The sequence below is a fragment of the Tasmannia lanceolata genome, unplaced genomic scaffold, assembly GCF_043159265.1.
Source record: "Tasmannia lanceolata isolate RefF3 unplaced genomic scaffold, GAP_Taslan_0.1 ptg000002l, whole genome shotgun sequence".
In the NCBI taxonomy this organism is placed as follows: domain Eukaryota; kingdom Viridiplantae; phylum Streptophyta; class Magnoliopsida; order Canellales; family Winteraceae; genus Tasmannia; species Tasmannia lanceolata.
The window spans coordinates 55,745,356-55,769,194 of NW_027518679.1; the positions used below are offsets into that span (position 1 = coordinate 55,745,356).

Sequence of the window (23,839 nt, forward strand, 5' to 3'; positions counted from 1 at the left end):
TTTTCTATCAAGGAAAACTAACATGAGAGATGGGTGTTTATTTGATTTGTGAAAAAGAACAAGTTTATGTACCCATTACATTGAAGATTCACATTCAATTTCTGTACATACAATTTGCAAACTTTGTTACATGTTAGACATCGTTCAGCCCCATGCTCAAGCATAAGGTTTCCACCATTTTCTCCGGCCCCGGGCTTATCCAACAGAAAATCTACCATTCCTTCTAATGCTTCCTCTCCCATTTCCCTTCTCTCTCTCTACGCTCCATGATCTGTCTCGACTTACTACCACGCGAACCATGCCGGTTCCCCGACCCAAACCCACTGGCTGGCCCATCAAATGCCGATGCCGATTCTGGATCACCAACACTACCCGCATCGCCCGAATCTCTACTTCCATCAAAATTGTCTTCATACCCAATGCTCCGGTCATCTGGACGTTCTCGCGATTGTAAAATTGTTGGAGGCTGGCCGGAAAATGAGCGGGACCCTGCCAGAACTACAGTTGGCACCGATGAAGCTAAGTTGGTTGCTACAGAAGCAGAGTTTGCCGGAGTAGAACCACTGTCGTGGGACCCTCTCCCGCTCGGCCTTAAGCTGCCTTCATGCACTGCCCTTCCATTTTCTCTCTCTCGATATCTGTCTCTCTGTCTGCTGCACACAATTAGCGATTAGCTGTGGACATAAAATGGTTGCTTGTTCATATTAACATCTAACAAATGACAGAGGGAAATGATATCAGCACAACCATGTTTTAATAATTGCACAAACGCAGCCTGTCTTTTCATTTTCAATTGGCTTGTGAGAGCTTTTTGGGAAATGTAATAACCCTTTGACAGCTCTTTAAATACTACAAGACAAGATGAGTTAGTGACAATATCAAAACATGGTTGTGCTGATATCATTCCCATGACAAATAGCTGCACCCAAATTGATGAGGAAAACTGTATGTAGGGAGAAAATGATCACTTTTTTATATTAACAACTCTGTTTCAGGAAACAAAAAAAGAAAAGAAAAGATGATGATGATGATGTTCTTAACCAGAGGTCAGCAGAAAAGACGATACATATAAAACCAGTAACTCCATGATACTCATGCGTGCAATCTCGACAGAGCAACACTTTTAGGGTTATCTTATGATTAAAATAATGATGTTGACAGTCACTCTTAGGCTTCGTTCCTTTTGACGTAAAAATGGACGTAAAATTTGTTTTACGTCCATTTTTACATCGAAAGGAACAGACGCTTAATGGAAAATCATGTCACAGAACATCCACAGCTACTTGGGTTGCTACATGCTAGTTTTACAGAAAATGATACCCCTGATTGGAATTTCAGTGATTATCCACAACTAATTCCACAAATAAATAAAATGAGCTTTACAAATGATAGAGGTACCTGCTGGAAGTAGAGGACGAGAACTCTCTCCGTGACGATCGAAGTCCTGATTCTGTCCGCTCCAATTCCTGTTGAAGCTCTCGCTACAGGAAAGTGGATTTTCAGATGTATGATCTCATTTCAGGACTTAATAAATTATTGAATTAATATAAGATCCATTAAATAACCAGGGAGCAGTGGCCTTAACACGCATATACCTAGAAAAAATGGCAGCAATTGTTTTACAAAGATAATAATATGATAATAGGCTATCTCGTATCTGAAATCCAACAGCAAAGAAAATAATTGGGAGGTGGCTCATCCAAAATCACAGTTTCTTTTGTGTAGTACGCCAGAGTCAAACCCCACAATAATGGGGTAACACCCTCAGTTGACTATGGACTTAGGATCCTCATGAAATAAATATAATTATTTCACACTTTCTACCCCGCTGCCATAAGGGTCTGAATTGAATAATATAATCAAGCAAGATGCTGAAATATCCAAAATTTCTGAATCTAAATTCTAACAAAAAATTATATGGTTTGGCATGTATTAAAGGATTTAAAAGCACCCCATTAACATAAAGACCAGACAAGATATAGAAATAGGGTTTGCATAGGGTTGAGAGTCAGATTGAAGAAGCCAAACCCCAGCTTGCCTACCACATACCAAAAAGGAGAAACTAAACATAAAAAAAAGAAGGAAGAGCAAATATCAAATTAAATTGGACAAAAATCTTTTTTTTGGTAGGTAAGCTGAGATTGATCTTGGAGAAAATAAAAAGGACTTTCATATGGTTTTCATTGATTTGGCGAAAGCGTATGATAGGGTTCCCAGGAGGGTTATGTGGTGGGTCCTTGAAAGAAAAAAAGTGCCTACTAAATATGTTGATGTGATTAAGGATATGTACGATGGAGCAGTAACTAGTGTCAGAACCACGGATGGCACGTCTAATGAGTTTCCAATTACAATAGGACTGCACCAAGGATCAGCTCTAAGCCCTTATCTTTTTACACTAGTTATGGATGAGCTTACGGAGGGTATCCAGGATGAGGTGCCGTGGTGTATATTATTTGCAGACGACATAGTATAAATCGACGAAACCAAAGCAGGAGTAAATGCTAAGTTAGAGTTATGGAGAACTACTTTGGAATCTAAAGGTTTTAGACTGAGTAGGACTAAGATAGAGTATATGGAGAGGAACTTTAGTAATGTAAGGAGGTGGGACGAGGATGCAGTAAACATGACTGGACAGGAGGTACCTAATACAGATATCTTTCGCTATCTAGGTTCAATTCTACATAAGGAATGAGAGATTGAAGAGGATGTTAACCATAGAATAAGAGCAGGTTGGTTGAAGTGGAAGCTTGCCTCAGGAGTTCTGTGCGACCGTAAAATCCCTGGTGTGAGGCCAGCCAAAACAAGCAGCATGTGAATAAGATGAGTGTAGCGCAGATGCAAATGTTGAGATGGTGTGCGGCCACACAAGGTTAGATAGAATTAAAAATGAAGGCATTCGTAAAAATGTGGGGGTGGCACCAATTGAGGAGAAGATGAGAGAGCACCGCTTAAGATGATTTGGACATATCCAACGTAGGCCTTTGGATGCTCTAGTGAGAAGAGGCGACTCGTGCCAAGTTGATGGAATAAAAAGAGGTAGGGGCAGACCAAAAACAACTTGGGTAGAAACAGTGAGGAAAGACTTGATAGCTAGGAACATGACAGAGAACAAGACCTTGGATAGGATAGAATGGAAGAGAATGATCCACGTAGAAGAACCCAACTAGAGCCAGGATTAAAGCCGGGTAGATTCCTTTCACCTTCTTCATGAAATTTTTCTAAAAGATTCATTTAGCCGACCCAACTAGTTTGGGACAATGGCTTTGTTGAGTTGAGTTGAGTTGAGTAGGTAAGCTGACATTGAACCTCCGACCTCAGGTAAGCAAAATATGGATCCCCCAAAATGTGGGGCCACTATATATATATATATATATATATATATATATAGAGAGAGAGAGAGAGAGAGAGAGAGAGAGGAAAGTGAAGCTACACCGCCGGTGTAGCTAACTTAGCTACACCGCCGGCTTAAAATACAATGGGCCCACATTGTTTTGGTGATCCAAAGAATTCATTTGATTGGCCCTCACATAGATAGGGTGTCCACCAAAAATCAGCTCCATAGGATCATCCCAACCCTACGATTTGTGGAGGCAAAAATGAACGTGTAAAAACCTTCACAAATTTGTCCATTTTTGCCTCCACAGTTTGAAGGGTTTGGATGATCCTATGGAGCTAATTTTTGGTGGACACCCTATCTATGTGAGGGCCAATCAAATGAATGGTTTGGATCACCAAAACAATGTGGGCCCATTGTATTTTAAGCCGGCGGTGTAGCTAAGTTAGCTACACCGGCGGTGTGAAGCTGGTGTAGCTTCACTTTCCTCATATATATATATATATATATATATATATATATATATAGAGGAAAGTGAAGCTACACCACCGGTGTAGCTAACTTAGCTACACCGCCAGCTTAAAATACAATGGGCCCACATTGTTTTGGTGATCCAAACCATTCATTTGATTGGCCCTCACATAGATAGGGTGTCCACCAAAAATCAGCTCCATAGGATCATCCTAACCCTTCAAACTATGGAGGCAAAAATGGACAAATTTGTGAAGGTTTTTACACGTTCATTTTTGCCTCCACAAATCGTAGGGTTGGGATGATCCTATGGAGCTGATTTTTGGTGGACACCCTATCTATGTGAGGGCCAATCAAATGAATTCTTTGGATCACCAAAACAATGTGGGCCCATTGTATTTTAAGCCGGCGGTGTAGCTAAGTTAGCTACACCGGTGGTGTAGCTTCACTTTCCTCATATATATATATATATATATATATATATATATATGAGAAAACTGTTTCTACACACAAGTGTAGATAAGTTATCTACGCACTAGCTAAAAATACAGTGGTAAGGCATATTGTTTGGGTGATCCAAACCATTCATTTGATTGGTCCTCACATAGATAGGGTGTCCACAAAAAATCAGCTCCATAGTCCATACGATCATCCCAACCCTACGATTTGTGGAGGTAAAATGGACGTGTATAAACCTTCACAAATTTGTCCATTTTTTGCCTCCACGGTTCAAAGGGTTAGGATGATCCTATGAAGCTGATTTTTTGGGCACACCCTAGCTATGTGAGGGCCCATAAAATGAATGCTTTGGATCACCCAAACAATGTGGACCCCCACTGTATTTTAAGCTAGTGTGTAGAAACCTCTCTCTCTCTCTCTCTCTCTCTCTCTCTCTCTCTCTCTCTCTCTCTCTCTATATATATATATATATATATATATATATATATATATATATATATATATATATCTATATATATATATATTATATATCTATATACGGGAAAAGGTTTCTGAGGTATTGCGCAGCCTGAGCAGCCCTCTAAATACAGCATCTCCCATGTTGTTTGAGTCATCCAATCCATTCATTCTATACAACAATGATATTTACACACAGAATATAGATCTTCTGCCCTTTCTGGTAGGTAAACTGGGTTGAACTGACAACCTGAAGGTGGCGACACAACATACAATCAAATTAAGTGATGAGCTCAATCCCATTAAACAGGCAAATAGAGCCAACTAATCTGAACAATTAAATGGCAGAAAAACAGGCATGTGTACCCATACAATTTCTTTTTCTTTGTCAAGCGATGTATATCCATATGCACTTACTAAACAAAATCCTCTGCTTACCTGTGTTTGCCTCTCCCTTTCTATATCAAGATTGTATCGCAGCTCCCTAGTTTTTGCACGCTCCAGCTCCAACAGCCGCTGTCTCTCGATCTCACGTTCCACTTCACTTGTTCTTTCCCTGTGTATGGATAAGCAGGAATTTCAAGAGTACTTACCCTAGCTTCTGAACATCCGTTAAATTATTGAAATTATAAAACATTCAACTACAAATTCATTTATAATTTAGTAACTAAGATGAACCAAATGAATTTGCATGTGAGACCTATCAAGATCTTTGAGAAGTTCTGTTTCCCGTAAAGCTGCCTCTTCTAAAAAAATTTGCCGGTCACGTCTCACAAGGAGTTTTTTCTGCCGACGAGCTGCGATTTCTTCCCTAAGTTTGGACTTCTCTCTGGTAAAAAAAAGGCAGGCCATCCAACAAGAAAACAGAATAAGATGAAATCATATCTACAAACCAACTTGAAAATTATATACAAATGAAAGCTTAAGATATTTTTTGATAATTCAAAACTTTGGTCGTGAAAGGGGTATATTAGAGCTGTCTAATCCCCAAGGTAGATAAGATATCTGAATGAAAAAATAAGAAGGTTTGGGTATTGAATGCAGTTGCTGTGGGAAAATTGAACAGAATCAAATGTTTGAGACAGTATGGTATGAGATTTGATTTGCTGCGGATAGGGGAGGGAGCCAAAGCCATAAGAGTCCCTTTCTTCACAGATATATTTCTTGAGAGGTCTCTCCTGTCTAATTCAGGTGCAGAAACCAATCATTTCTAGACCAGTAATTATGTGCTTCAAAGGGTATCTTCTCTACTCTTGGAGTAGAAACGGCCAAATTTAGGTTTATGATGGGCTTTGGCCTTGCAGCATCTGAATTAGTGCTTTTTCTTTTGAGAAACCTGAATTAGTACTGTTCGTTCATGTATAACATTGTTTTTTGTAATTTGGAAGACTAAAAATACTTTTCCAAGAAAAGGCAGATTCCAGCCCAACCTATAATGCTTGGACAAAGCGTATGGAAATCATTCATTCATTTATTTATTTATTTATTCAATGGGTCAGCAGGAAATGAACCTATGACCTCTCAATTGCGACAATAGCATCTTCCAATGGGTTATGAGTTCAAAATGACATTTATAATGTCACAATAGGAATTACTTTTCTTTTTTCTTTTTGGACTCTATAACCAGAGAATTTTTTTTTCTCCAAACAAACTTTTTGCAAAAAAAAATAAATGAAATTGCAGAACAATAGAAAAGGCTGGGGGCGGGGTTGAGAGAGGGGCGAGGGGGGATGATTAGGAATGGCAAAGATCATGCAAAAAGAGGCCAATATTGTGATGCAGGACCACATGGGAAGAAGACCACTAGAAGGTGATCCAGAGTTTGGTGAAAACTTGATGGTGCAATATGACAGGAGCAAATGGGATTCAAGTAAATGTGCTTTGGATGGAACTAGAGAAGGGAAACCCTAGATTTCTTTACTAGGTTTGAGAATAACAAGTCAGTGCAAAGGAATATGCAAAAAAGAGAGAACAAACTAGATCTAAAATATTGAGGGTTGGAGATGAAAACCTGAAAAAATCTCAATGATCGGAAAATTGGAGGAAACCCTAGGTTGCACAAGCAATAAACCTTCGATAGAAGAGATAAGGGATAGTTTACCAAGGCATCACACCAAGGTCAACATAGGGCATCATCATACCACTAGGTTTGCACACACACACACACACACACACACACACACACATATATATATATATATATATATATATCTCCCTAACTCAAAAACCCTAACATGTGAACCCTCTTATTACTAAAACCCTAACACAAGAAAGTTCTGACTTAAAAGTTAAAACTTGTGAGCATATAAACTGATAAGCAGTTGAATAGTGTTGTGTGAATAATGATTCATGATAGTAAGCCCTAACTAAAACAAACTACTAACCGATCGAAATTACATTAAAATTAAAAATCTTAGTATGACCAATGATACCCATACGACTAAAGAAAACCATAATGCATGCCTAATGGGCCCTACTATCATAATTAGCCCCCTTTTTATGATTTTCATAACGAATAGTCCCCAACGTTATATAACCTTTAAACCATCGAGGAGTAGTGATCCATCCTCAATCCTAGAATTCAAGAGGCTGAAACACATAAAATTTAATATTGAAAATTTCAGATAATCAGTTAGCTAGAACCTCAGGATCTAACAACAAGTAAAATGTATATAAAGTGCATCTCCTTATTTTTTCAAAAAAGAAAAACCATGATTTTCTAGTCCGTCCTCTTCACCGTTATGTTTTATTTCTTCCCTAACATGATCCTAAATAGCTGAAAGCATTGAGAAAGCTACATTTTGGTCGACAGGAGATGAAAAACATAAACCCTCAAGACTTAATAAACTTTAAATGTGTAGAATTAGGTATTTATGAGCATGCAGACATATACATGTAAATAAAGTAACAAACAAAGACGTACTAACATGCAGCACAAGTATTTTCATACATGCACATGCACATACCAAGAAAATCACACACATTAATAAACAAGTATGATAGTCGGACATACTCCAATACTTACAAGGAACGGATGCCATCCTTAATTTGCTGCAGGCGATTATCATCATCCAGACGAGCTGCTAAGTAAAAGTCACAGATGCAGATGGATATCAAAAGGAAATAAAAATCCGAAGAGGTCAATATACTAGATTTATTTCAGTAATTCTCAAGCTATAAATGCTAAGGTTTATTACTGGATAAAAGGGAATAATCAGGAGATTGACGTGCGGCTTCACTTAAACTTCCAGATGCTTCCTGCAATGCTTGTTCTTTCTGAAGAAGGTCCATTTCTATTTCAGCCTCATCTAATTCCTACAAAATTTTGGAGTGAGACATATTGAACAATGTCTAGTGGGTCAAAAGTAGTAGATTGAATTTCAAAGTGTCAACAAACTAACAGTCATCTGAAATTACCATATCCTCTTGGTCTATTTTGTTAGAGAAGAAATCGAAGTATGACTGAACAGAAGTCAGGCTAGCAAGGACCTATAAAAAAATAAAGAAATAAAGTTACATGAAAGCTAATGTGTCAATAAAACTTACTATCAATTACAAAATCAGCAAACGATTAAAAGAATAGCGATGAGAGAAAGAATGTCAACTAGACAAAATAGAAATAATGAATAAAATCAGACAAACAAGATTTTATGTTAAAGTCATTTGCTATGCTCACGCTCCTCATAGAATTTTCTATTTTTTTTTTTTTAAATAAGAATTTTCTAAATATATTATATGCTGGTAACAGGCATTTTAAGAAATCATGATGGAAAGTTTCTGACCTGAAGAATCGATTCACGGGTGTTTCCAAAGTCAGGATCACTGTGTTTTGTGGCGGAATTTATTGAGATTACTTCTTTCAGGACCTTGCATGTGGAATAAAAATGTTAGCTAAATGGAATCCAAAATGAATAAATTATACAGGAACAGGTCAACTCAACTCGACGAAGAACAGGTCTTGACATAAAAAATTTAGAAACTTTACTTATTTATCGAAGAACAAAAACCAAGTCTTATTGAGTCATTTATTGTACGTGTGACTGACACAAACAGAAAGAATCGTAGAAATATGGAAACAGAGAATTTTTTTTTCTTTTAGAAGGAACAGAAATATTTTCATACTCTCTTGGAAATACCAATGATAGAACCAACTCCCTTACTAGAGCGTGAAATATTTTCATACTCCTGGAAATACCAATGACAGAGCCAACTCCCTTACTAGAGGGTTCGTTAGGCCATTATCAGCAATTGGGAAAGCTTTGCCAATTTCATAGGTATTTTTTTTATGTTAAACAGAATTTCCTTTGTCATTAGACAAGAAAAGAAGAGAAAAAGAAAAAGAAAATCAATGAATACAAAAACAATGTCCTATAATTATTTGTTCATGTCTACCAGGAAAGGTACCTCTTTTGCATCATCCCCTTCAGTTCTAAGTTTACATAAAGCTTGGCAGGCCTTCTCTATATCACCAAGCCTTTGTTCTACAACAAAATCATAAGAGATCTTTCACAAGTGGTGATCAGGTTTTGAACTAAACCATCCCATGATTTGGGCAGAAGTGTGTGAATGTTGTACTTAATGAATTACTCCCCTCACTTTCTATACTGTCCTCAAAATGGAGTTAGAGGGAAAGTTCAACCATACCAGCTTTAGTTGTGCCTAAGGTCTCCAGGTCCCTCCAAACATTTTGAGGTATCAAAGCAATATCGTCAGCTGGGGTGTATAGACATGCACCTGCAAGAAGAGCTAAGGAAAGTCGTGTTAGTGGGCTTTCGTGCATCGGGTATGCAAGCTTTCCCAGACCACGGAGAATGTTATCAGCTGCCCCAAGAAAAGATTGTAATTGACCATGCTGAGCAAACGGAATATAGTCTATCAGCAGCGCCATTGCATGAGTCCTCAAAAGCATGGATGGGTCGGACGACGCCAATGCTGCCACCCTGTCCCATGTACTTGAAACCAAAATGGGTAGAATTGATTCCGGGACAAATATACCAGAGTCAGATGCAACTGATTTCTCACGAAATGTATAAGGTGATTTCACTAATCCATTTGTATCCTGGCCAACAAGTCTGTCTAGGTGTTGTATTGCGACAGACCTTTGCTCTGGTTCTGAATGACCCAACATTGTACAGAACAAATCAACCAAGGATGCCTCATCCCCATGGAGGTCACCAATACCCCTCGTGAATAAGGTGGACAACCATTTGTCAGTCTGAAGGCGCCACGAAATTCTTGGAGCATGACAACAGAAGTGCTTAACGGCAGTACATATAGTAGAAATAATATGGTCCAGACAAAAAAATCGAGGCAGCCCAAGTAGATAATCAAGCATTACAGATGCCACTTGCCAGCTATGATTCTGCTGAAATGAAATAACAGCTTGAGCAAGTCCTTGAAGAGAAACTCTCCAATATATTGAAAAATAGTCACTTGAAATTGATGGAATGACAGTGGCACTATCGTCATTTCCATTGGTTTCAACTGACTGATTAATGGATGATAAGAATTTTGAATACATATAACATTCTGCTGATCTAAGAGTCAGCTTCTTTGCCAGTTGAGGATGAAGTTTCCAACAGAGGTTGATAGTTGGATTGATCTTAAAAATTAAGCTCTCTAATCCTTTTGAGAATTCTTCTATTTCAACAGTACATAACCCACGAAACTTCACTTTCAGGAGATCGGAGTCATCGCGATTACCTTCAAATTTTTTGGGGACCTTGGTCCCTAGAGAACCATATAAACCATCGTGAAGGTTGATAGAAAAATCCGAGTCATCATCAAGGCTTGCAACGGCATTTCCTTCGGGCAAGTGGGGCTTCTGATCAAAGACAGGAACTCCAAAACTTCCTAAGGTCTGGACTAATAAAGATTTACAACTTTCCATGACATTCTGAAATGCACATAGGTAATCATAGATAGAAGATGTTGGCTCAGAAGTGGCAAAATCAGCCCATAATAATAAAGACTGCAAAATTTCCTTCTTCCTTTGATAGGATAAATCAGGTAAGAGAGCACCCAGGATGAAAATGACCAGTGCTCCCTGAGAACCTTTTTCAGCGGGACCGTCCTGATACTCATTTCTGAGCCTAATGTTACTGAAAAGTTCATCAAAGCATAAGGACTCAAAATTAAGACAAGAAGACTCATCTTGCAACAGTTTTTCGTCAGATCTCCTCCCCAAAGCATATGAGATGAGTGGCTTCAACAAATGCAATACAGAATCAAGAAATGCCACATCAGAATAGTAGCTTTTACATAAAGATGATAATATTTGCACAACCCTTGGTATTTCAGGCACCATAGCTTCCATGTGTTCAACTACAATAGCTTCAAGTATATATAGGACGATTGCTTTGGCATTTCTAGCAGAAAAACCTTTCAGACGATCAGTGGTACGTCCAGTAAATGGACACAAACATAAATCAGAAAACCAACACAATGCATCTGGGACAACACTGGAGGGAAGAGATTTCAACTGCAGGCCAACAGCCTCCAAAATAACCTCCCCAAAGGCACCAAATTGCTTTTTCATATTAGGAAAGAACCTATGCAGGTCAGGATAAATGACACGAAAAGATGCTTCGCCATGTGACTGATCAGGAGACCCAATACATTTATTGACCTGAGGATCGTGTTTGGTTCCTGAGTGCTTTAAGTCGGAAGCCTCCTCATTTTGATAGACTATACTATCTATGAGCGCAAGCTCATCTGCGAAAATAGATAGTAAGCATGTCAGCTGTGATAAATCTGAGGCAAGGAATACACGCTCCTTCAGATACTGCTTTGCATAACGGGATACGGCCATCCACCCAAGGAATCGAACAAGTGGAGATGAAGAAGAGGACAACTTAGGTATTCCCTGCATCCATGAAGAATGTGGAATTAAACTTCTGTACTGAAATCCATTTCTGGCATTAATTGTAAAATTGATTCCATCACCACCACCAGTTGACGCAATAACTAATCTCTGAAGAAGAACCCAGCGGCGTTGTACTCCATGTACTTTCTCTGGATCCAAAAGCAGGCTACCCTCTTTGAGCTGGTAATAGAAAGATGTAAGAAGCCCATTAAGATGTCCAGCGGATTCTAATATAATGTCAATAACATTCTCAGGAGGGCAGTATAACTCAGTGGCTGAGTGCAGTATAAACAGTAAGCTTTGCATGAGAATTTCGTGCATTGAGTGTTGTTCTCTCCTTAAGTGTTGCATCAGAAAGTGGCATAGCAACGCCTGATTCTGTCGAACCAAGGTGATTGCATCTGCACATTGTAATTCTAATGGAGAAATTTCGATGCCTTGTCCATTTTCTACAGTATGATACGGACATTCCTCTCCCTTAGATATAGATTTATGATATTCCCTATCCAATTCAGCAGCTTGGAGCATAATCTGCAGAACAGTTTTGTCCCTTTTTCTTTCAAGATCGTCTATTGTTTCCAAATCAGTATTATTTTTCCCACAAACCCTTCTGAGCTCAGTGACATCATAATTTTGTGGAATCCTGGCCTCACTAGTTTTCATCCTATTAATAAGCTTTGGGGTGGATCTAAAGGACATCATAAAGAAGGGATTCACATAGCACTCCGCAGCCAAAAGCAAAGCATCAATTGAGGCATCATGACCCTCTGGTGTAATATCTTGCTCGGAGTGTAATTCCAATGCCAAACGCCGAAATTCAGAAGCCCAGAGCTCGCACTCTTGATGGTTCACAAGTTGAAGATAATCTGCCTGTAAATTACAGTACTCCACGGGAAAGCCAATATCCAGCATTAAGCCATTCTGAAACTGGCTGTTCAGGTTCTCAATCAGATGTTTCCTTTCTGTTCTAACCTCAACATGATCAGATTCTGGACTACTTTTATCCGGACTACTTTTATCTGGACTACTTCCTTCAAAAAGGTTACTTAGGTTCCTCAGCATCATATTTTTCAATTCCTGCGATGCAAATAAAAGACTGGCATCTTCGGACGCATCCATCTTTACAGTTGAGTCCATTATATCAGTTTTCCCATCAGATCCATCAGGACTGTTAGTTTTGCTAGGAACCCCATGATGATGGATTGAAGAACCAGACAAATTAGTTGAGGATTCTTGCTCAATCACTTTAGAAATGGAACATTTGCAAAGGTCAATTTCAGGAGGCAATGGTATGTGTGGTCCCAAAATTGAGAGAAGTACACTGCATTCGCAAAGGAGAAAGAAAGCAAATTACTTCTGACCCTCTTCAGTAGAAGAGACAACAAACAAAGATGTCCTTTTTTCTGGTATTATGCTTACCTTGGAGCAACTGATCCCCGCCTCCATTCGGATTCCAAGGATGGAAGAACAGCAGCCCTCTGCACTGCTGTGCGGATGATATTGAGTGCCATAGTACAATTGTGTTCTTGCTTCTCCAGAAAAGCAGCAGAAACATCTCCAAAAGCAATTGTATTCTTCACGGCAGTTACAGCAGGATCAAGAAAAGGTTCTAGCATTTCCACAAGAAAGAGTAGTTTATGCTTAACTTCCTGAGAGGTTCACAACAAAAAATGTTAATTGTATCCGTCCATAACAGACAAGATCATGTGGCAAGCTGACAAGGTTATACCACGGACTGTAAGAAGCTAACAACTACCCCAAAATTAAAGAGAAAAAAAAAATAGAAAGACCTTATATCTTGCTAGTATATCATCCATATGTCCAGACAAAGCAATTATGATGTATTTGAGACCAGCACGTGCACGCGCAATACCATGATGGCCACCCTGAAATACACACCAAACAACACAGGAACTTCGGCATAGATAAAAAAAACAAGAGAAAAGGCCATAACATGGTCGACAGTCACGTTGGTATGACCAAAATAGAATCAAAATAAAAGAAAGAAACAATGACATGAGTTCCATTCAGACTGTAGCACATAAAAAATGTACAACCACATGATAACAAACCTGGATCGTACCCAAGAGGTCCTCCAGAAGTTCAATTGTGAGATCCACCTGTAATAGAGTCAGTCAAAAAAATGAAGCAGAAGCAATGGCCGTGGCAGATATAAATGAGAACCAACCTTTGCAATCACTGTAGATATCCATGGTGCAAGTGGCCCAGAACATAGATCAATCAGAACACATGCCGCCTTTGCCTGATGGAGCAGTTGAGGTTAAACCCTTTTTCAAAGGATAAAATTTCATTTCATGATCAATGCAAGCTTTATTGGTTTTACTAAAGTATTAAAAGATTAAATAACACCATCTCCAATGGCTTAAGCTTTTGGAGTAACTGGTTGTTTCGCATGGTCTCAGAGCAACGGTCCTGGGTTCAAAACTCCTTGATATTAAAAATCCACATGTAATGGCCAATCCAAAAAGAGAGTCCACATGTGCCACGTGTAGGCCAACCCTAAAAGAGGGGCCACACGTGAAGGGGAATATTAAAGTATTAAAAGATTAAATAACACCATCTCCAATGGCTTAAGCTTTTGGAGTAACTGGTTGTTTCACAGGTTTTAACATGACCTAGAGTGACTTCAAGATTCGTAACTAAATACTAAGTACATAGATGGCATGCTTACAGTACATAAGCTAGAATAAAGAAAGATGAGACTTTGCAATATTTAGGGGGGGAAGTAACAAACATGTGATGGTAAAAATGATGATAAATAGCCAGCACAAGCATGAAGAAGAGGACGGTACATTGATGATGATGAGGTCGCCACGATCTGCAATTATAATTAGAAGGTGAGCAGAATATGTAGACGTCAATTAGTGAGAATTAGTGAATGATTTGACTCATGAATATTAGTAACATATATTATGAACAACCTGAGAAAGAGCACGGTGCACAAAAGGCTGTTTCCATTGCCAGAAACTATCATCAAATTGATCTGGAGGACTGCTAATAGGAGGACGAAGTGCTACATGAAGACGAGACAAAATTAAATATTCCATGAATTGATCATGAAAAGACAAGTTCTAGAGGAATGAGACAAAGAAGAACCCATCACCTGGTAGCATCGCTTGTACAAATGGCAGTACAGACCAAAAGTCTGAATTGCTGTCAGACAACTTGCAGCAGAGAAGAGGCTGCATGTTTAACAAATTAACATGGAACTATATGATCAAATTAGAACAAATGAATGTCTTGGGACCTACCCAAACAGAGAAAAGAAAGAATTTATTCCAGGAAAGATTAAACTGATCACAATACTAAAAAAAACATGTTCTCTCTTATCACTATCGATATACTAAAATAAATGTGAATGCCCAAGATCATAACCCACCTGGGATGCACAAGCATAAAGAACATGCAAAATCCCTTCTTCCACTGCACCGATATCCAAGATATTCAGATAATTGGCATCCCATTGATCATCAGGTATCTTAAATTCTTCACCAAACAAGCTTGAGTAGTCAGTCAAATGCACATGACCAGATGCTTCAGGCTTGGCCTCATCAGGGACTGAAGAGGAGAGAAAGTCACTGGAAGGATTTGATGCTTCTACAAATGTACCAGGATCTGTAAGCTTCTGCAGAGCTCTAGAAGCCTGAAACACAGTGTATTAACCTTACAATTTTTTTTACAAAGAAAAAGGTTTCTTTTTTTGGGAGATAGTTTCAAAAAAGTTAACCATTTGTGAAAACAAGAAGCCTGAAACACAGCATGATAACCTTACAAGTTAAAAAAAAGGTTTCTTTTTTGGGAGATAGTTTCAAAAAAGTTAACCATTGGGGAAAACACGGGAGAGTAGCAAGCATTATTAAAGAAATAAAAGACAACTTCATGCACATACTATTCGACAAACATTTCCTAGATGAGAATCTTTATAAGCCTTTCTCAGCAGTGTGAACACTGCATCAGGGCGAAAAGCCATGGAGCTAGCAACAGGTTGGACGAAAAGAGAAGGACTGCGTGATCTCTTGGGCTGAGCCTGAACACAAACAGAACAGCATTAATAGCATGTCAATTCACTTACATTGCCTCCATAAACCGACAAAAAGGCATTTATTTTAAGATGAACCGACAAAAGGCATTACTAACAAGAAAATAGGTTAATAAGGCAATTTTCTCAATGAGATAACACCCTCGGCAAGTGTAAGTAGACAATGTGTTTGATTTGGTGAATAATGATAATGATTACTACCGGGGTCATATTTATTGTTCCATACAGATTTTGAACCTGTGCCAAATCTAATATGCGAATCCCAAAAAAATAGAATGAGGGTTGACATGCTTAATAGCAAATGGTTAAGAAAGGATTGATGGTCACCTCAAAATTAGATGAAACAGTTAAAGTTTGAGCCTGGCTGTTTCTCAAGGCATCGGAATCAGGAGAGCTACCCAAAGCCCTAGCAGCTTCCCTGGAATTTTGACGTAGAAACAACTGTTAAAACCAGAGAAATTTTGATGGAAGGATAGTAATTTAAGAGGAGGCTTTTCATGATAATCACATAAAGATAATTTGAAAATATAAAAGGAAGTCAGCAATTTGCACTATGACCAAAAATACTAAAACCACTCTTGAAAACTCCTTCCCAGCTTCTAATTCCATGCCAACACCACGAATCTAGATAAAAGATTCATCATGTGCAGAGAATAGAGTAACATTGAAAAAAAAATCTATACTAACGACACCATCTCAATGCAAATTCTCATTACAATTGTCTCCAGAAATGCTCTTTCTAAGACAGCACAAGTACGTCTTATCATAGAGGTGTCGTCAGCATCAAAGGAGCAAGTTCATATCAGAATAGGCATCTAGTTCGTTAACTTACCAACTTCTCCAAAAGCTTAAGTTGTTGGAGAAAGGCGTTATTTATCTTTTATACTTTAACAGTTTAACACTCCCCTGCACGTGTGGCCCACTTGGCAAAAAACATGGCACATGTGGTCCCACTTTGGGCCGACCATCGCATGTGGATTTTTGCTATCCGGGAGGTTTGAACTCGAGACCTTTGGCTCTGATACTATGTTAACTTACCAACTTCTCCAAAAGCTTAAGCTGTTGAAGAAAGGCGTTATTTATCTTTTATACTTTAACATAGTTTTGCAGAACAAACAAGCTAGCTGCTAGCTGAGTATTTTTCAAAATTCAAGACATGGTTTAAATAAATGGAATTGCTAGAAAGCCAAATAGCATCTCCAACATCAAAATAAGTAAATTATAGATATAATTATATAGGAGTGCTATCTTTGAAATTTTGCGAAAGGCACGTATATAATGATGTATGGGTAATAAATGAAAAACTTCAAGGTAGCACACAGGTGGCATGTCTCTCATGAAAAAGAGGGCAGTGAAATGGGTTTTGCGAAAGCAGAACCATGATCCTTCACTGCCAGGCCAGTTGAAAGCAAGACCTTGCACCACATGTTCAACAACAGGATAAAACTGACCTTTCATTCAAGATGCGAAGAATTGGATAAAATGGGCCAGCAAGCATTGCAAGAAAACGTATGTTAGATTCGGTTGCTTCTGGAAAACTGATAAGATCTTCCTGCATTGCAAGGGAAGACCTTGTTCACCAAGACCATTTAAAATTTATGAAAGAAAAAAAAAACAGAAAGTTATCATTCAAAAAAATACTGAAAGTTTTTCCAATGCTACAATGCTGGCTTCAGTTCAGAATACATTAACATCATGAGTATACCTCAAGTTGGGGAAGAAATGCCAGCAACCGGTTTGTCATGTCTTGAAGCAACTACATACTAATGAGCATTAGACGTCACGGCAATATCACAATAAAAGAAAGACAAATAGATAAAAAGTAAAAGGCAGTGATAAATTCACCCCCTATTTTTCAAAATGGACTGTACAACCCACACCATAGGATGATCCAAACCGTCCATTTGATGGGCCACAATGTAAATAGGTTGTGCCCCAAAAATCATTTCCATAGGATGATCCTAGCACTCCGATCTATAGAGAACTATTTACATTGTGGCCCATCAAATGGACGGTTTGGATCATCCTATGGTGTGGGCTGTACAGTCCATTTTGAAAAATAGGGGGTGAATATTGTAATAGAAGGGGGTAAATTTATCACCGGCCAAAGAAAAATGACGTAAAAATTATGGTCCACCACTCCACCTGCAGATGCATATCATGAGCATCTTGTTTGTGTGAGATAATGTGTGGCAGCAAGTAATTAACCACAGGTTGAAACTCAGGTTCCAGTCCAGTTACAGAAACTCCGATTAGCTGCAAGAAGAGGGCAAATTGGTAAAGCTTTTATAGTCCTAATTATGGGTCAAATAGTCAACTGAAAATTTAGAGAAAACTAGAATAAAGTAGCACACAATGAGTTTGATAAAATGTAAGTATCATCTTCTGGTCACTTTCTGCAAAGGTAGACAAGTCCCAACTTTGAGGGCCTTACAGTCTAGCAGTTAGAATTTTCCCAAACACTCAGAAAACAAATCAGCTAGCCGATTCCCACTCCAAATTTAAAAGCCTCATCATACTTTATTTCACCTGTAGACCAATCACTAAGCCATTCCACTTCTGCATGATTAGTATTCTGATCAAAAACGGTGGTGAGAGGAGTTTGGGATATCCTTTAGCCTTTAGCCATGAGACAGCATACATACAAAGCATTGGAGGATTGGCTGCATTGTGTTTTTTTTTTCTTTTACTAAGAGAAGGCAACTTTATTAAGAAACAACGTAAAATGAAAGGGGGGCCAGGAGGGCCCTATCTACAAAAGGAAGTGAGAGAAAATAAGAAGAAACCAGAACAAACATGACATCACAATCGATTGGATGCATTCCGTTGAAAGGCATTATTGCTAGCACTCAGATAATAGTCTGCTTCTCTACCACATGAAGAAAGTGAGTGCCTTCTCTCAAGGTAAGAAAACCTTACGCGATGGATAAATTTTCTTTAGCCCTATAGCCTGTTCTTGCATGCAGAATCACAAATACCTCCGACTTTTTCAAAATATCGCAATTTTATCGCAACTTTTTGATAAAACGACAAAATCTCGAAATGGTCCCAAAATTTTAAAAATATCGCAATATTTTCATTTTTATCATTTACTGCGATCATATCGCAATAATATCACGATATTTTTTCTTTTGAATGGCATATCCCGATATTTTTATGATATTTAATATTTTATCTTAAATTATATATTTATATATTTTTAAATTTTTTTTTTTTTTCTAGTTTACATCGTTGAGAGAGACTCCCTCAACATGGTCAAGTGGGTAAGAGATGTCAACTACCCATGGAGATTCATGGATGCTATAGAGGAAATTGTGAATGTAATGGACACATTACAGAGTTTTGACACATTTGGTGATCGAACAGCTATGATGTGTAGATGTTCGCTCATCCAGGTGCTGACAAATAGTCAATGTTGTTATTTGATCATTTTCTTCCTTGGGGACGTTCGGCTTCCAGACTTCTTTCTTTCCCCGTTCATTCTATTTTTGTATTTTTCTTCGTACGTATTTCCTTTTTTATTCTCCCCCTTTCCTTGTTTCGTAATGTTTTTGGTTGACCATCTCGGTGATTGGGATCTTGCCCCTTTGCATTAATGAAACTTCATCATTCACAAAGATAATGGACCTTAAACAATTGATGGCTAACAACAATCATATACCGAATCCTAGTTCATTACGATAGCAACAAAATGATTGTCTAGGTAAACAAGTTACCCTTTTAAAAATGACTAAGATATGTTTCAGCAGCTCACCTGTATGAAAAATATCGCTATTGGATTCCCCCGTAAACAAGATATCCGTACATAGCGGCACGGTGTGTAGGTCATGGGATACATCATGTCACGCCGAGGAGCTTCACACCGTGGACGGACTTTTACAAACGCCTCTGGCTGAAAAGGCAACTAATTTAGGATATGATGTAACGCACTAAAATCCTTCAATATAAGATGAACTATTTACAGGGGCATATGCGACTGCAAATTCAGATATAATTGCATTAGATGACATACAAAAATATAACCAAGGTCAATATAGGGAGCTAACAGATATTAGACTATCAAAAGTTAAAAAGCATGTGTCCTGGTAGAGAAAATGGATGGTTCTGGCATACTAAATAGAATAGTGTATTTAGATCAAGCTAATGATTCAAGTTGCTGAGATTTCAGAACTTAAACTATCTCTCTTACTGCTTGTTCATCTTTAGTCCGTATATTGCAATTGCATTATCTTCTACACGTTTGGCTGCTGCTTTGAAGATACCACATATCAGTTCTTTCACTAAATTTCGGAATTTTGAAAGTTTATCATGAAGCTATTGCAAGGTGATTTGATTTTTTAGAAAGTTTGTGACCGAGAATTCCGGGTCTCTTTGGATACCTCTAAGAATTATCTGCATAAAATCTAATATGCAAATGTTTTTAAAGTTTGTTAACTTACCAACTTCTCCAATAGCTTAAGGTGTTGGAGAAAGGCGTTATTTATCTTTTATACTTTAACACTCCCCCGCACGTGTGGCCCACTTGGCAAACACGTGGCACATGTGGTCCCACTTTGGGCTGACCATTGCATGTGGATTTTCGCTATCCGGGAGGTTTGAACTCAAGACCGTTGGCTTTGATACCATGTTAACTTACCAGCTTCTCCAATAGCTTAAGCTGTTGGAGAAAGGCGTTATTTATCTTTTATACTTTAACAAAGTTAAATATGATTATTTTGAAATAATGTTTAACATAGTACTGGGAATAATGTATTTAAAAGATTCCAAAGAGGCTTTCATGCTCCATTTAAAAATACGATCATTTAAAATAATATTATTTGCAAATAAGAACTAATTTTTGTGGCATCAACATGATTGTATGGTGGACATCGGCTATAAGGCTTTTTCAAAGGAATACCTAAATTGTAACACTTACTCATATAGTATATCACTAATACATTTACAATTTTGGTTTCCAACATGAATTTCAGTTTCGATTTCGATTTCGGTGGGGAGGGAAACAGAAACATTTCAGTTATGTCAATTTCGGTGGAAATTTAAAATCGTGAATGTGATTATGTGGATACGTGGAAGTAAGTTTGGAAGTACTTTTATTTTCCGTTGCTTCAGATAAATTTTTGCATCATTCAAGAAAAGAACATTTCATTGGGTGCCAGTGTCTCAAGGTCTAGGTTCATATGTCAAAATAGACAATTGTCCTTCTTTAGGAGGATGCTAGCCCACCTGAACAAATTCTAGAGGTTCCCTTCAGGCAGATTCACTCAGTTCACTTGATCAAAATGATTGCAGAAAAGAATGACTGAAAAATCAATTTCATGTATAAATGAAGCCTCTGAAAATCAAAACACAGAGTGGTTATAAATAATTCAGCATTAATAATGTAGTTTGGACCTCAGCAGGCAGCTTAGCAATTATACACATAAACCCTAACATTAGTAAATCAGTACGTATATAATATATTTCACTTGCCAGCATCAATGTATGTAATTTTATCATGAGCTACTCCGTAAATATAAAAAAATGGATCACTTTTGGTCCTTCAAAAATCAGTCACTTCAATTTCCCAACCTTGTAACGCAAGCCAACTGCAATTTCCCATTCAAGAACAGATTTATTATAAATGCGTATGTGGGACAGTAAGCAAGGTTCCTGCAGAGAAAGAAAATACAAAAAATATATGAGATTGGCACAATTCAGTATTTCAGTGTAATAATAGTTTTTTTTTTTTTTTTGACAAAAATAACAAAAAAAGAAAAGAAACTTGATTAGAAAACAGGATTACATGTGCACATCAGCAGGCAAAGATGGTCCAGAAAACAAAAGAGGTCTGGATACTGCATACTTTCCTAACTATCAGCTAAATAATGGTCTGGATACTGCGTACTTAACTAACCTATCAGCTAAATAATTTGCCTCCTTGGGTTGTGCAAAAACACAATCTCCCTACCCCCAGATCCTCCTGTGGTTATCGTCAATAGATCTCTCAAAACACCACGGCTCTATGCTCAACCCCTTCACCCAGGATGGTGTGTGATGATTGCCATTTGTACAAAATGTTGTAATAGCATCTGGCGAAAAATTAAAAGATTTTGTACCCCCAGAATGTTGATTATATACATTACAAGTCGGCCACTGTGGACAAGCTCATTTAATGCAACTAACAAAATTTTGTTTGATGACAAGTAGAGAACTAAGGAAACTCAAAATCCATGTGTTTATTAGCCAAAGTGACACAGGTTAACTAATAATCTCAAATTTTTAGCTCAATAATGTCTAACCAAATGAACCTTAATAATAAAGATGGAACTTAAAACCCAAACCCAACAAATTTGCTCATTTGTTGTTATTGCCTATAAAGAAACATGACAAAGCTTCTTGCAAAGAACCACCCTCGGTTACCAAGCAATCCACTTTCGGTTTCCTTACTATAATATGGAAAATTTTAACCAAGGGACTCATAGAAATCTTTGAATAATTGACATGACCAATGAGAACTTTAATTGGCTCATCAAAATATTGGTAATCTCCCTGTGTCTAGATAACTCCACACAAGATGAACGCCCTTGGTTAAGAACCCATACAAGTGCAGAATTTATAACAAAATTACTATAATCCGAATCATTATCTCCCCTACATTTGGACTATGGACCATCCATTCTGGGTCCATTCATTGGTGTGGTACTGATTGTTCCAACATGTGTCAAGGTCTTCTTGAGATTTTTGGACTAATTAAATCTTCAATCATACATCAATAGTTTAATGCTTCGTTATTTCTTTTTCTTTTTCTTTTCTTTTTTGTGTTTTCAGTTTCCTAATTTACATTCTCCAATTTCTATATAACGTAGATGTTGTATGGCTTTTGAGAAAGGAATAATCAAATTTAGTGCAGTTAGCACATTGGAGGTCGAGTTTCCTCGAATTAACTCATTGTAGGCCTGAGTTTCCTCGAATTAACTCACCGTTTTCCTCTTTTCCCTATCATCTTCTTCTCTAATTTCTTTTTTTGATAGAAAAGTGTTATATCAGAGATGATTCACCTCGAAATGCCTACTTTAAAACCTAAAACCCCAAACTTCTTTCAATTCAAGACCTCCAAGCACAATCAAGGAAAAAAATGAGTTGAATTAAAAATAAAAGCATGCGTTGGAGAAATCTAAGCATGTAATTATTAGAGAGAGAGAGAGAGAGAGAGAGAGAGACCTCGAGTTCAAGCAAGATCCATTCCTTGGTGTTGGTTCCAGAAGACCAGTGGGAGCGAAGGTCAGCGTCGAGGACATGAAGAGCCTTCTGAGAAGGGGATTCGCGGGACATGCCCTTGATTTTGTAGAGTAGGGGCTTCACCCTCGGTTCTAGTTCCATTTCCATCTTCTTTACACTTACTTCTGCTTAGGGTTTAGGGCAATAGCATTCCCTTATCTTCTAATCGAAAATACCACCTACAAGGAAGAGAAAAAGAGCATTTGAGTGGGGATTTTCCAAGTGTATCTTCTCTCTGGTTGAAGGAGAATGCTTCGAGTCTTGCTTGGGGGTTCTTAACAATCCTTACGACGTCTCCCGCGCCACATCACTGCACGTGCGAATGGGACCACTTCTTTATCTCTCACGTGCCCCATATGGCCACACTCACACAGATGTGATCGAGGCCGTTAATCTGATGGATCACAGACAAACTGCATAATGTGCTCAGATGAGCCAAATGTGGTCTCCACCATTCTTCGAGGTAATTCCAGACTATTCTCCGAGGTAATTCCAGGCAAATCCAATGTCACCACCACCCCTGGTTGACTACTTATTCCACTGCTCTCCTGACACTGCTGCACAACCAAGCTAACCCTTTTGATTGGTTTGGATTTAGGAGACAAATATTTGGTAGTTTTTTATCTACCTGGGATTTACGAATAGTGATAGGTAGTATTTGGTTGCCAACCTCGTAGAGTAATGGGAGGGGTGTCATTACTGATATAGAAATGAAGGAGATAGAGGGGGGGAAAATGAAATTCCGCTTGCCAAATTCCTTCAAATTTGAGAAGTTTGGCAAGGAATGAATTAGCAGGGAACACAGGTGCCACTTCACCAGAAAGCAATAGTTACCTTTGAATCTTGTCCGGTAGTCTATAGGAATTGTAATGCTAAATTGGCAAACAATCACCATAAAGTTACCGATAATCATTTTATTTCTTACGACATTCTTGAG

General features: G+C 38.1%; 1 protein-coding gene across 5 annotated transcripts; it reads right to left on the reverse strand.

The window, feature by feature from the left end:
- LOC143879740 (uncharacterized) lies at positions 1 to 23,160 on the reverse strand. Of its 5 annotated transcripts, none has more exons than XM_077382296.1 (26): positions 22,846 to 23,160; positions 21,214 to 21,294; positions 19,400 to 19,537; positions 17,791 to 17,901; positions 17,351 to 17,401; positions 17,097 to 17,197; positions 15,973 to 16,063; positions 15,496 to 15,633; positions 14,986 to 15,249; positions 14,710 to 14,788; positions 14,528 to 14,619; positions 14,341 to 14,424; positions 13,774 to 13,848; positions 13,658 to 13,705; positions 13,376 to 13,471; positions 13,005 to 13,234; positions 9,365 to 12,906; positions 9,125 to 9,201; positions 8,503 to 8,586; positions 8,138 to 8,209; positions 7,918 to 8,035; positions 7,746 to 7,800; positions 5,421 to 5,549; positions 5,159 to 5,276; positions 1,399 to 1,481; positions 1 to 653 (listed from the first exon to the last, which is right to left on the reverse strand). In XM_077382296.1, the coding sequence occupies exons 1-26, from the start codon at positions 23,008 to 23,010 to the stop codon at positions 224 to 226; spliced, it is 6,552 nt and encodes a 2,183-aa protein (XP_077238411.1). In that variant the 5' UTR covers positions 23,011 to 23,160; the 3' UTR covers positions 1 to 223. The 5 variants fall into 5 exon arrangements, with proteins under 5 accessions (XP_077238411.1, XP_077238403.1, XP_077238395.1 ...); XM_077382288.1 differs by having other exon boundaries at positions 1 to 650; positions 7,746 to 7,803; XM_077382280.1 differs by having other exon boundaries at positions 7,746 to 7,803.
- Between the last annotated feature and the right edge of the window lie 679 nt (positions 23,161 to 23,839).